At 55.0% G+C, this 14,402-nt stretch overlaps 1 protein-coding gene across 1 annotated transcript; it reads left to right on the forward strand.

Moving 5' to 3' along the window:
• The first annotated feature begins 4,202 nt into the window (after positions 1-4,202).
• On the forward strand, positions 4,203-11,768 carry LOC125350759 (mucin-12-like). The gene is made up of 11 exons (XM_048345611.1): positions 4,203-4,239; positions 4,964-5,062; positions 5,660-5,787; positions 6,012-6,070; positions 8,126-8,277; positions 9,029-9,097; positions 9,194-9,356; positions 9,967-10,128; positions 10,711-10,787; positions 11,317-11,405; positions 11,506-11,768. Exons 1-11 carry the CDS (start codon positions 4,203-4,205, stop codon positions 11,545-11,547), a joined length of 1,077 nt encoding a protein of 358 aa, XP_048201568.1. The 3' UTR covers positions 11,548-11,768.
• The last annotated feature ends 2,634 nt before the right edge of the window (positions 11,769-14,402 follow it).

The raw sequence follows: 14,402 nt of genomic DNA on the forward strand, positions 1-14,402 counted from the left end.
CCACTTTGCTGGTTGGAGAACCCACAAGCTGGTCAGGAACAGCTGGATCATCACCTACTTCAGAGCCATCAGCCGTCCACCAAACCACAGTCCTGACTGAGGGACCCATAACCTCCCTTGGCAGCCCAGGACCAGAACATACAACAGTGCCACCTGGAAGCTCCCCATCCACAGTCTTTGTGGAAGGAACAACACCCATATCTAGCAGCTCAGGGCCTGATTACACAACGCTTCCAGCTGACATCTCCCAATCCACAGTCCTGACTAGAGAATCTCCACTCCCCAGCAGCCCAAGCCTGATACAGGGATCATTGGCCACAGAAAGTGCCCAAACCACCAATGTGGATGAAGGGTCAACAGGGACCCCACGCAGCCCAAATTCAGGACACACCACGGGGTCCACAGTGGGCTCACAAACCACAGTCCTGCCTGAGGGACCAACAGCCTCAACAGGCAGCCCAGCTGCAGATGGCACAACCTCATTTCCTGGTAACTCACCACACACTGTCGAGACTGAAGTCACCTCAGTCCTCTCCAGCAGCCCTGAATCAGAACACACTGCAGTTCCATCACACAGTCCTCAAACCACTCTTTTGAATGAAGAATCTACAACCTCTGTGAACAGCCCAGGATCAGGCCATGGCACCACATCAGCAGACACTTCCACAACCAAAGTGCTGGTTGAAGAACCCACAACCTGGTCAACTACTCCTGGTTCATCACCCATCTCAGTGCCATCAAACATCCACCAAACCACGGTCCTCACTGAAGGGCCCACTCCCTTCCCGAGCAACCCAAGTTCAGAACACACCGTGGTGCCATCTGAGAGTTCCCAAAGTACAGTCACATCGGAGGGGCCTTCCCCCTTCACAGAGAGCTCAGCTGTGCCAAGCACAACCAAGCCTTCTGGTACTTTGCAAACCTCTCCCTTGACTGAAGAAATGACAACTTCCCCAAGCAGTCCAGAATCAGCCCACACTAACATGTCACCAGACAGCTTCACAACGAGAATGGTGGCTGAAGGATCCACAATAACACCAAGCACATCTGGTTCAGCAGCCACTGCAGGGACAACAGACATCCACCAAACCACAGTCCTGACTGAGGGACCCAAAACCTTCCCTGGTAGCCCGGGACCAGAACACACAACAGTGCCACCTGGCAACTCCCCATCCACAGTGTTCGTGGAAGGAACAACACCCACATCTAGCAGCTCAGGGCCTGATTACACAACTCTTCCAGCTGACACCTCCCAATCCACAATCCTGACTAGAGAATCTCCATTCCCAAGCAGCCCAAGCCCAATACAGGAATCTGCATCCACTGGAAGTGTGCAGACCACCAATGTGGATGAAGGGTGGACAGGGACCCCACACAAACCTAGTTCAGGACACACCACAGGATCCATAGTGGGCTCACAAACAACAGTCCTGCCTGAGGGACCAACAGCCTCACCAAGGAGCCCAGCTGCAGATGGCACAACCTCATTTCCTGGTAACTCACCACACACTGTCGAGACTGAAGTCACCTCAGTCCTCTCCAGCAGTCCTGGATCAAAACACACTGCAGTTCCATCACACAGTCCTCAAACCACTGTTGTGACTGAAGAATCTATAACTTCTGTGAGCAGCCCAGGATCAGCCCACACTACCATGTCAGCAGATATATCTACAACCAAAGTGCTGGTTGAAGAACCCACAACCTGGTCAACTACTCCTGGTTCATCCCCCATCTCAGTGCCATCAAACATCCACCAAACCACGGTCCTCACTGAAGGTCCCACTCCCTTCCCGAGCAACCCAAGTTCAGAACACACCGTGATGCCATCTGAGAGTTCCCAAAGTACAGTCATATCGGAGGGGCCTTCCCCCCTCACAGAGAGCTCAGCTGTACCAAGCACAACCAAGCCTTCTGGTACTTTCCAAACCTCTCCCTTGACCCAAGAATCTACAACTTCCCAGAGCAGCCCATCAGCAACCCAAACAACAATGTCACCAGGCAGCTTTACAACCACTTTGCTGGTTGGAGAACCCACAAGCTGGTCAGGAACAGCTGGGTCATCACCTACTTCAGAGCCATCAGCCGTCCACCAAACCACAGTCCTGACTGAGGGACCCATAACCTCCCTTGGCAGCCCAGGACCAGAACATACAACAGTGCCACCTGGAAGCTCAACATCCACAGTCTTTGTGGAAGGAACAACACCCATATCTAGCAGCTCAGGGCCTGATTACACAATGCTTCCAGCTGACATCTCCCAATCCACAGTCCTGACTAGAGAATCTCCACTCCCCAGCAGCCCAAGCCTGATACAGGGATCATTGGCCACAGAAAGTGCCCAAACCACCAATGTGGATGAAGGGTCAACAGGGACCCCACGCAGCCCAAATTCAGGACACACCACGGGGTCCACAGTGGGCTCACAAACCACAGTCCTGCCTGAGGGACCAACAGCCTCAACAGGCAGCCCAGCTGCAGATGGCACAACCTCATTTCCTGGTAACTCACCACACACTGTCGAGACTGAAGTCACCTCAGTCCTCTCCAGCAGCCCTGGATCAGAACACACTGCAGTTCCATCACACAGTCCTCAAACCACTCTTTTGAATGAAGAATCTACAACCTCTGTGAACAGCCCAGGATCAGGCCATGGCACCACATCAGCAGACACTTCCACAACCAAAGTGCTGGTTGAAGAACCCACAACCTGGTCAACTACTCCTGGTTCATCACCCATCTCAGTGCCATCAAACATCCACCAAACCACGGTCCTCACTGAAGGGCCCACTCCCTTCCCGAGCAACCCAAGTTCAGAACACACCGTGATGCCATCTGAGAGTTCCCAAAGTACAGTCACATCGGAGGGGCCTTCCCCCTTCACAGAGAGCTCAGCTGTGCCAAGCACAACCAAGCCTTCTGGTACTTTGCAAACCTCTCCCTTGACTGAAGAAATGACAACTTCCCCAAGCAGTCCAGAATCAGCCCACACTAACATGTCACCAGACAGCTTCACAACGAGAATGGTGGCTGAAGGATCCACAATAACACCAAGCACATCTGGTTCAGCAGCCACTGCAGGGACAACAGACATCCACCAAACCACAGTCCTGACTGAGGGACCCGAAACCTTCCCTGGTAGCCCGGGACCAGAACACACAACAGTGCCACCTGGCAACTCCCCATCCACAGTGTTCGTGGAAGGAAGAACACTCATATCTAGCAGCTCAGGGCCTGAATACACAACTCTTCCAGCTGACACCTCCCTATCCACAATCCTGACTAGAGAATCTCCATTCCCAAGCAGCCCAAGCCCACTACAGGAATCAGTGGCCACAGTAAGTGCCCAGACCACCAATGTGGATGAAGGGTGGACAGGGACCCCATGCAGCCCAAGTTCAGGATACACCACGGTGTCTACAGTGGGCTCAGGAACCACAATCCATCCTGAGGGACCAACAGTCTCAGCAAACAACCCTGCATCAGCACAGACCTCACTCCCACCAGTCATGTCCACAACTCCACTGGTGGCTGAAGAACCCACAACCTGGTCAGGTACACCTGGGTCATCACCTATCTCAGTGCCATCAAACATCCACCAAACCACGGTCCTCACTGAAGGGCCCACTCCCTTCCCAAACAACCCAAGTTCTGTGGTGCCCTCTGAGAGATTCCAAAGTACAGTTGTATCTGAAGGTCCTTCCCCCTTCTCAGAGAGCTCAGCTGTACCAAGCTCAACCAAGCCTTCTGGTGTTTTCCAAACCTCTCCCTTGATCGAAGAATCTACCACTGCCCCAAACAGCCCAGGATCAGCCTACACTACCACGTCTCCAGAGATGTATACAACCACACCGCTGGTTGAAGAATCCACAGTCTGGTCAAGTCCACCTGGGTCATCACCTATCTCTGTGCCATCGTACATCCAGCAAAGCACAGTCCTGCCTGGAGAACCTACAACCTCCTCGGGCCTCACCGAATCATCACAAGAGACCCGGTCACAGCACACAGTGCCAGCTGACAGCCCGCACACCATACCACCCTCAGCCTCCAGTTCTGCCCACTCCTTACCGGTGTCTGACTCTTGGTCTCTCACAACGTCCACTGCTTCTCCTGACTTCTACTCTTCACCTTCTTCTACTCAGCATCCAGTCTCGAGGTTCAGCAGCAGTTCTGCCATTCATCCTGGGTTTTCCACCAAGCCCACCATGTTGATGACGACCCAGCCGATCTCTTTGTCGCCAAGTAAGTTGTAAATATGTCCATCTAGGTTACTCTCTGAGTTCTTGTGGGTAGTTGTGTGTATGTGCGTGTGGGCTCATGTGCACATGCATGTGTGCCAGTACTGGAGCTTGCACTCAGGGCCTGGGTGCCCTCATTTAGCTTTTTTTTTTTTGGCCAGTCCTGGGGCTTGGACTCAGGGCCTGAGCACTGTCCCTGGCTTCTTCTTGCTCAAGGCTAGCACTCTAGCACTTGGGCCACAGCGCCACTTCTGGCCATTTTCTGAATATGTGTTTGCTGGGGAATTGAACCCAGGGCCTCATGTATACGAGGCAAGCACTCTTGCCACTAGGCCATACCCCCAGCCCCCTCATTTAGCTTTTTTAGTCAAGGCTGGTACTCTACCACTTGAGCCACAGCTTCACACCTGGCTTAATTGGAATCTCATGGACTTTCCTGTCCCGGTTCACTTCCAATGGCAATCCTGAGATATCAGCCTCTTGAATTGCTAAGGGTACTTGGTGTGAGCCACCAGTGCTTGGTCTCTCTTGTGTCTTATTTCTTTACCCACCATTTTTCTCCAGTGCTCCAGCTTTGGTTCCTGGGTCAGGGTTGCGATTGGATGGTTCTCAGATGCATGGCAGGGTGGGGTCCAATCACCCTTGCAAATTTCAGCACCTTAGTGATGAGAGCGGAGCGGGAGCCGTGTTCCTGTCTGTTGACTGTCCTGACTTCTGTCTCTCCACAGGGCAATGCCAGAACGGAAACTGGACTGGAAAGCAGTGTGTGTGTGAGCAGGGCTTCACCGGTCTGGACTGCGAGTCTCTCTTGATCTCCTTTCCCATAGGTAATGACCTGGTCTCTGCCCTTCAGCCCTGCCCCTGCCCCTGGGTCCTCAGAGCAGGGCGGCCATGTTGGAAATGTTCCCCACCACCACCACCACCACCACTGTGAAGTGATTAGAGTCTTGGCCAGTCCAAGCCTCAGGCAGGACCTGCATCTTCTGTCTCCATCTTCAAGGTCAGGAGTTTTGAGGACCCCCTCACCCCATCTAATTCTGTCCGGTTTACCACCCTGACCACGTTCAGGTGTTCTGTATAGTACTGAGAAGGGAACAGAAGTTTCAGAGATTCCTTTTTTTCTTTCTTTTCCTTAACCGTAATGGGATGTGAATTCAAGGCCTGGTGCTCTACCACCTGAACCATACCTCCATTTCTGGCTTCTTGGTTGTCAATCGGAGATGAGAGTCTCCTATAGACTTGCCTTTCCAGACTGGCTTTGAACCTTGATCCTCAGATCTCAGTCTCCTGAGTAGCAAGAATGACAGGCATGAGCCCTTGGTCCCTGGTTCCCGCCCCCCAACTTGCCGTCCTCTATCCTCCTTCTTACCCTCACCTCCGTGAGACCAAGAGACAGGGCCAACTCGTGCCTGGTGTCCCCCCAGAAATTCCAGGGGTCATCTCTGGTAACGTGACCACAGTGGTGAAGGTGACCTACAGGAACTTCACGGAGGACCTGAAGAACCACTCCTCCGAAGCATATAAGAACTTCACTCGGCAATTCACAGAGCAGGTGAGCACACAGGGCTCCAGCAAGGGGAGGGGACACCAGGGGCTCAGCACCCCTCAGCCCCACTCCACCCCATCCTGCGGAAGGAAGCTTCTAGTCCCTTCCCTTTCCCTTTTCTATAGGCACCACAGGAGCAGGCCCAGGGCGGCCCTGACACGGGGTGGGGGCCTCTCTCTGCACATCCCAGCCCTGGGTAACCACAGCAGTGTTTGTGTGTTTGCTTCCAGATGAACAAAATTTACAGTGACATTTCCGAGTACAAAGGGGTGGCCATTAACAGACTTCTGTGAGTATGCCCCGGGAGTGCGTATCCCCTCATTCATCCACCCATCCACTCATCTGTCACTTTTTCATTCAGTCATCCATTTATTCATTATTTATTCACTCAACAAACTTGCATGAAAAGCCATCCCTGGGTTAGATTCTGGGCTCACAGTCGTCCAGACAGGCAGCGCCCGGTGGAGAGCATGGCCGTGGCATTGCGCACGGGCGTGAGGGTAGAGGTCCCTGACGCAGGCGTGGTGACAAGGACATTCTTTTGGGGAGGAAGAATTCATTATCAATTGAACTTGATAATTAAGAGGAGTAAAGAGGCGGGGTGAGGGAAGGGGGCGGGGAGGGCCCAGAGGTGCGAGGAGGCCGATGCTAGCACCCAAGGGTGCCAGCTGCGCGCAGGCAAAGCACTGCCAGGCAGAGGGAAGGCCGACAGAGCTGTGCATCTTGGTGAAGACCAGCGGTGACCATGAGAAGGAAGAGGCCTGGGGTGTAAGGTTCTGGAAAGCAAGACCAGCCCAGGAGACCATGGGACTGGCTGTGGGGCACTGAGGGAGAGTGGCAGGTTTCTGGGGCATGGGTGCCCAATGCTGGGACAAGAATCAGAGGAGCAGGGCAGCCTGTGGCTCCTCCTCCTCCTTCCCCCTCCTTCTTCCTTCTTCCTCCTCCCTCCCCCTTCTCCTCCCTCCCTCTTCCCTCTCCTCCTCCCCCTCCTCTCCCCTCTTTTTCTTCCTTCTCCTTCCACTCTTCCTTTTCCTTTTCCTCTTCTTTATCTCTCTCTCTCTCTCTCTCTCTCTCTCCCTCTCCCTGCCCCCCCTCTCTCTCCCAGTCCTGGAACTTGAACTCAGGGCCTGAGCACTGTCCCTGGCTTCTTTTTGCTCAAGGCTAGCACTCTGCCACTTGAGCCACAGCAGCACTTCTGGCCTTTTTCCTATGTATGTGGTGCTGGGGAATCGAACCCAGGGCTTCATGCATAGGAGGCAAGCACTCCACCACCAAGCCACATTCCCAACCCCCTCCTTCTCTTCTTCTTTCTCCTCTTTTTCTTTATCTTCCTCCTTCCCTGTTCTCCTCTTCCTCTTCTTCCCCTCCCTTATCTTCTTTTCCTCCTTCTTCCTCTTCCTCTTCCTTTTCTTCCTTTTTTTTTTTTTTTTTTTTTGGCCAGTCCTGGGCCTTGGACTCAGGGCCTGAGCACTGTCCCTGGCTTCTTCCTGCTCAAGGCTAGCACTCTGCCACCTGAGTCACAGTGCCTCTTCTGACCATTTTCCATATATGTGGTGCTGGGGAATCGAACCAAGAGCTTCATGTGTAGGAGGCAAGCACTCTTGCCACTAGGCCATATTCCCAGCCCCTTCCTCTTCTTTCTTGTTCATCTTGTTCCTTCCTTATTTTCCTGTTCCTCTTATTCCTTCTTCATCTTTTTCGTTGTCTTCCTTTCTTCTCCTCTTCCTCCTTCTCTTCCCCTCCTTCTTCGACCTCCTTCATTCTCTTCTTTTTGCCTATTTTTCCTCCTCATTCTTTCTTCTTCCTCCTCCCCCACCCCCTCCTCCCCCTTCCAGTCCCCCTCCTCTTCTTCCTTCTCCTCCTTTTCCTTCCCTGCTATGCAGTCCAGGCCAGCCTCAAGCCCTTGGTCCCTGCCCCAGCCTCCTGGTCTACCAGGCCTCACACTGGGTTATGTTTAAGCATCTGAGGACCTACCGTATGTTTTCTGCAGCTTTACGCTGTTTTCATTCCTGCCAACAATGCACAAGGGTTTCCATCTGTGTGTCTCCTCACTGAGGCCTCTGCTTCTGAGGTGAATCTCATCCATTGGCAACTATGGCCACGGCCACCACCAAAGTCTCTAGAATTTCCATGTCTTGCTCTGCTATTCTTTCCTACCTCTGGATCATGGGACTGCTTTGCTTCCACTTCCTCTCTTACTTCCTAGGACGTGTGTGTGTGTGTGTGTGTGTGTGTGTGTGTGTGTGTGGTGTGTGTGTGTGGTATGTGGTGTGTGTGTGTGTGTGTGTGTGTGTGTGTGTGTGTGCGAGACCCGGGTATATGGCAGAATGTCTCCTGCTTCCAGAAGTGGCAGCATTGTGGTGGAAAACACTGTCCTCCTGGAGGCCAGCTACACCCCAGACTACCGCACGCAGTTCGCCCGCCTCAGGGAGGAAGTGAGGGCCAGGCTCATGAACGAGACCAGTGTGGTTCACAACAACACTGACAAGTGCCAAGGTAGGCCCTCAGGAAGTGCTTGTCGCCAGTGGGCACCTCCCCTTCCCTCTGCCTCCGTGCTCCTGGAACATTCCAGGCCTTACCCTAGGAATCCAGAACCTAGGCTCATGGCCTCCCTGACCCCGTCCAGCTCCCTAGCCCCTCTCAGTCCTTCACTGGGCTTACCCTTCTGCTTCCAGGGTCAGCTAAGACCCCATCTGTACTGGCTCCCGTGGAAGGGGCCGTATGGAGAAGGGAGGGAGAAGAAACATTTCTGAGTTTTGTTTTTGTTTATGTCCCAGTCCTGGGGCTTAAACTCAGGGCCTGAGTGCTGTCCCTCAAGGCTGGCACTTTACCACTTGAACCACAGATCCACTTAAAGTTATTGGGTGCTTAATTGGAGATAAGAATCTGGGCTAAGCTGGGAGCCAGTGGCTCACGCCTGTAATCCTAGCTACTCAGGAGGCTGAGATCTGAGGATTGCCGTTCAAAGCCAGCCTGGGTAGAAAAGTCCCCGTGAGATTCATTTCCAATTAGCCAATAGAAAGCAGAAATGGACTGTGACTCAAAGTGGTAGAGCACTAGCCTCGAGCAAAAGAGCTCAGCTATGGTGCCCGGGCTCTGAGTTTAAGTCTCATGGCTGATCAAACAACAACAAATAACAAAGAAGCCAGTCAGGTCTGGCTTTGAACCATGATCCTCAGATCTCAGCCTCCTGAGTAGCTGAGACTACAGGCGTGATCTCGTTTTGTTTTCAATCTGTCCCTGACAGTTGCCATGCTGTGTTACAACGAAACTGACACCACAGTGAATGCTGTACAGCTGGACTTTGACCCACAGGGTGAGCTGGGGATAGGCCAGGGTGGGAAGAATGGCATGCGGGGTTCCCAAGAGAGCTTCAGCCAGGCTGATGGGTGCTGCCCGGCCCTCTCTCCAGAACAATGCATCCAGAAAGCTGCCAAGGACTTTGCCCGCTTCTTCTATGTGGACGAGCTCGATGGGAGGCTGGCGTGCGTGACTCCGTGTACAGAAAGGACGAAGTCACAGCTCAGGTGTCACCCAGGCCAGTGCCAACTGCTGCGCAGTGGTCCCCGCTGCCTGTAAGTGCGGTGCCCACCCTCTGCTATGGAGGGGCCTGTCCTCTCCTCCCTCAGGGGGGCAGAGCTCAGAGAGCACCTCCTCTTCCTTCCTCTCCCTCCTCCTTCCTCTCCTGTGCCTTCTAAGGCTCCCCAGGCCATAAGCATGACCTGTGGGCATTCATTAGCCATTCTGTGACCTAGCTAAGCCTTTCCTGAGAAAGCCCAGGCCATCAGCTCTATCCTGGCATCTCCCCCCCTCAAGTCACCATGCTGTTACTGCTTTTGTTTGTGGCCAAGATCATAAAGTATGAAACATAAAACATGATAAACAGGCTCCTCTGGGTGCCAGGTGTTTGGCGATTAGATAGGTAAACCTCCAAAGCTGGGGTGAGGCCTCCTGGTTTTCTGTATCCCTCGGACTGGTTGCTGGCTGTTCTATTCCCCACTGCTGCCTTGCTCTCTGTGTACCCCTCACCCCTCCACTGGGCCCGGGCCCTCCCTCCCCATAGGGGTGGGGTCCCCAGCCTCCCTCCCTTGTGGGGAGGGGTCCCCCGCTCCCCCCCCCACACTCCGGGCTTTGGGTGAGAGTGACATCAGGGCTACCCAGCTTCACCCTATATTGTGTCCTCAGGTGCCCCAACACAGACACACACTGGTACTGGGGGGACACCTGCGAGCACAAGACTAGCAAGGCCCTGGTGTATGGGATTGTGGGCACCGTGGCGGTGGTACTACTGGTGCTGGTGGTGGTCCTGGCCCTCTTCCTTGGCCGATCTCGACGGAAACTCCACAGGTGAGGCCCGGAGCCCCTGAGAGGGGGGAGAGAGATGAAGAGAGGGAGCTTGCCCACCAGTGAGGCTGGGGCTCTTCTAGAGCAGCAACTTGAATGATCAACACCCCACCCCCCAGTTCCAGGTGTGGCCAAGGGTGACAGGCCCTCTGATAAGGAAACTGATGGCCCCTTCCCTGTGTCCAAGAAATGGAAACCTATAAGGCCCTGAAATTAACTTAGGCAAGGAGATTATCTATGGTTTTGTTATCGCTGGGGCGGTGTGAGACCAGGAAGCCATCTGGGGCCATTTCCCGGCTGGAGAGGAGATGAAAGGCATTGTGAACCAGGCTGTGGGTGGGGTGCAATCCTGCACCCCATGTGACTTCCCATACAAGGAACCCCAAATCCACCCAGAGGAAGGGGGCACTGGTTCTGGAAGCCTGGCCTTCAGGCATGGGGAGCCCCAGGACTTTGTTCCTTGTTCCCTGCTCTCATTCCCACCCCACCCCCAGGGCAGAACTGGAGGAAGTGGGGGGGTCAGGACCTCCTGAGGTCCCTTGTGCCCCACCTGCCTTGATCTACCCCAGACACTTCTGTTCACAGGGAAAAGTATGACGTGTCTCCAGTGTGGCAGAGGGAGAGACTTCCCAGCAGCTTCGAGAACACGGGCGTCTGGGAAGGTACCAGAGGGCAGACCTTTAGTGCCAGAAGAAAAAGAGGGGCGGGGGGAGGGGGGAGGGGGGGAGAGACACCATGGGGCGATGGGCAGGCCAAGCAGGAGGCCCTGGAAGGGAATGGAGCAGAACCCCAGGCCTGGAGGTCAGGAAGGGAGGGAGGCAGGGTCTGCAGGACTCAGGAAGTGAGTGACAGGATTCTGGGCCCTGTCTGCTGTGGTTACGGTTGCTATAGGGCTGGGCAGGGCGGGGGCACCTGTGACTCAGGTAAATACCCTGGTGGTGCCTTACACCCAAGGCCCACCCCCCAGGCCCTGGACAGTGGCCCGGACTCCCAGGGATGTGACTTTTGCCCCTTGTCCTGAGGTGGGAGGTGGCTGCTGCTCTGCTTCTGGGTGTCACACTGGGACAGGCCTCCCTCCTCCCAGCAGCATTCCCAAGACCCACTAAGAACTGGAAGGTAGAAGAATGATCTAGCACCTCCCACCCTGCCCCATCCCTGGGCTCTCCCCTCACTCCACACCTCTGTTTACAGGCAATAATCTAAAGGAAGACAGATTCGGCCTGGAAACTGGGTACAGCCACTTCCGGCCCTCCCTGGAAAACGTGGACCCCCGTAGAGAGGTAACTCAGCTCTGGGCTGCCCCCCACCCCTGGGGCTGCCCCCCACCCCTGGGGCTGCCCCATTACCTCACCTTCCTCTCTCTTTCGCCCCTCACCCCAGCTCCACATTCAAAGGCCAAGAGTGGTGAAAAGCAGTCCCTGAGGCCCAGGGCCCACTCCTCATGCAGAGTGACAGAGTGATAGCACCCCCAGGGTGCCCCCAGAAGCTGGGTGCCAGGCGTGGAGGCCCTGCAGTCTCACTGGGCAGTGACGTGCCTGGCTGGTGATCCCTGCTGAAGAAGGGTGGGGACTGCTGCTCCAGCCCTGGCCTCGACCCTCCCTCCATCCAGGAGCCAAAGGAATGGGGTGTCCTGGCTGACTTTGGGGGATGCGGGGGAGGGGGGGTTGTTGATAGGCCTACCAATAAAAAGCAATTCTTAAAGAGCAAGGCTATGTCAGAGGCTCTTTTCCCTCCTGGTAGGGGCTTGAAGAGGTGGGCTGGAGGGGGAGGAGTGGTTCTGGGGGGCTGGGGAGGGCACCCCTGTGCCTGGAAATGTGCCCTTGGCGAGGTCCAACAGGTGGGGCTGGTCTTCCTCCTTCTGTGCTTGTGCAGAGAACAAGCTCAAGGTCAGGTCCACGGGAGCCCCCAGAAGGCCAGGGGGGTGAGCCCTTGGTTCGGCTGAACTTGGAAGTAGACAAGGTCACTAAGGTGGCCACAGGAAGGCGACGGGAGAGCTCAGATTGCCCCCCAATCTACAAAACCCTGATCTCTCAAGGCTGGTCACTGGCCCAGGTGTGCCCATGACCTATACCCCATATATACTGGGGGGGGGGGGCCGTGGAGCAGAGAAGGGCTTGGGAAAGGGGATCTCTTTCCCAGAAGCTGTGATCGAAGCCAGAGTGTCACCAGGGCACCGGTGGCTTGCGTCTGTAACCCTGGATACTCTGGAAGCTGAGATCTGAGGATCACTGTTTGAAGCCAGCCCAGGCAGGAAAGTCCATGAGACTCTTCTGCTCCAAGTAACCAGCAAAAAAACACCACCACCAACAAACTAGAAGTGGAGCTGTGGGTCAAGTGGTAGAGGGCCAGCGTAGAGTGGAAAAGCTAAAGGACAGTGGCTAGGCCTGGAGTGCAAGCCCCCCCCCCCCCCCGACTCATTCAGAATATCACCCAGGATGTCTCCGTCTCCTGCCCAGGCGCAGGCCCTGGCTGGTCAGGCCGTCACCCTGCTGGGCTTCTTTCCCTGTCTGGCTCAGGGTCCAAGCACGGCCCCTCCACTGGGGTGACAATTCTGAAGGCCTGGGTGCTGTCTGGACAGGGAGGGGAGCCCCTCCCACCGCCCTTTGGTCTACACCCCCTAATCACAAGAGAAGCTCCCCGATTGGCCCTAGGTTCAGATTGGCCCCCAGAACCTTGGTATCGCAGGGACCAAAGGTCTTTGGAGTCTTATTATTTCTGGGGTTCCCTGGCTGATACTTAGGAGCACCTACCACGGATAGGTGTAAGCTTCGGAGCCCCAATGTCTAGGCTGCTGGCAGCGGCGCTCTGCCTGCTGGCTCTGGTGCCCCAGCTGCTGCCTCAGTGTACCGCTGCTGAGAGGGGTAAGTGGCTGCCCTCCCCAGGGGTCTTCATGGGGGTGCTTCCCACCTGGAGCCCAGCCTCGTGCTCCCCTCCACCTTCAGACTTATTTCTAGCTCCTGAGAGTGGATCTGGTTTGTGGGGGCGTTAGCAGAGTCCCCCCACTGCCCCCCAGACACGATCCCTCACTCCCAGCTGAAGCTGTCTTTACCTAGTGGATGTTCCTCTCCAACCTCCCCATCTCTTGTCCCAGGCACCCCAGTACCAGGCACCCCAGGGGCTTCCTTACAAAGTATGAGCTCCTGCCTCCAAGTTCTGTCTCCTCAAATTCTTTTGTGCTGGTCATTTTGACATGGCCCAGCCTTCGCCTTGTCCCTGGACCACATCACAGATCTGTGTGCCAAGCCTCAGATTCGTGTGTGTGTGTGTGTGTGTGTGTGTGTGTGTGTGTGTGTTGAACTCAAGGCCTGGGCACTATTTCTTCACTTTAATGCTCTAGACTGGGGCTCTACCACTTGAGTCACAGCTCCATTTCTGGCTTCTTGGTGGTTCCTTGGAGATGAGAGTCCCACAGACTTTTCTGCCCTGGCTGGCTTTGAGCCAGGATCTTCAGATCTGAATAGCTAGGTTACAGGCGTGATCCACCGGCATGCCCCCCTCCCCAGCCACTTTTTTTGCTGTGTGTGTCTGCTAGTACTGGGGCTTGAAACTTAGGGTCTCCCTGTCTTGCTTGGCTCTATCACTCCAGGCGTGAGTCATACCTTCACTCCTGAGGAGCCTCAGCTTCGAATCCTCCATGAACAAGTTGGTGCCATCGGCTGGCTTGTTCCTTGCTGGCCTCAGTTTCTCCCATGAAAAGACAAAGGCTGAGATGCCTATGGGTCTTTCCACCTTAGTTGCTTTGGGACGTCGGCTGTGGGGACGGGGCTGCGGGTAACAGGAATGCCAGGGGACCCCAACAACTAGCCCCCAGAAGCTGCTTCTGTCCCTCCCACAGGCCCTGAGATGCCACCTTGGGAGGGGCTGGGTGGGAGGAAAAGGGCCTTTGTACCTGAGAGGAGTGTCTCCAGCTGCCCCAGAAGTGTCCTCTCCCACACCCGCCCTGGACTTTGCCCCCTCTGAGCCTGCTTTACCAGGCCATTACCCCCCACCCCAAACTACACTCTAAGAATGTGGGGTATGGAAGTGTGATTCTTGACCAGATCCTCCCGTAAGCCTCCCTAGGGCCTCAGTAATAAAAGAGCTTCTTGGTACGCTCTGTGTGTGTGTGTGTGTGTGTGTGTGTGTGTGTGTGTGTGTGTGTGTGTGAGTGCATATGCATGTGCTGGTCCTGGGGCTTGAACTCAGGGTCTGACTACTGTCCCTGAGCTTCATTTGCTCAAGGCTAGTGCTCTACCACTTGAGTCACAGCTCTACCTCTTGCTTTTTTGCTGGTTCAC

The sequence above is a fragment of the Perognathus longimembris genome, chromosome 1 (assembly GCF_023159225.1).
Source record: "Perognathus longimembris pacificus isolate PPM17 chromosome 1, ASM2315922v1, whole genome shotgun sequence".
NCBI lineage: Eukaryota > Metazoa > Chordata > Mammalia > Rodentia > Heteromyidae > Perognathus > Perognathus longimembris.

Bases quoted from the DNA above. Each gene is read 5' to 3' on its own strand.
- LOC125350759 (XM_048345611.1), top strand. From the start codon at position 4,203: ATGTTGATGACGACCCAGCCGATCTCTTTGTCGCCAA. The intron at 5,788-6,011 runs GTGAGCACACAG...GTTTGCTTCCAG, and splicing joins CTCGGCAATTCACAGAGCAG to ATGAACAAAATTTACAGTGA. The intron at 9,098-9,193 runs GTGAGCTGGGGA...CCCTCTCTCCAG, and splicing joins GCTGGACTTTGACCCACAGG to AACAATGCATCCAGAAAGCT.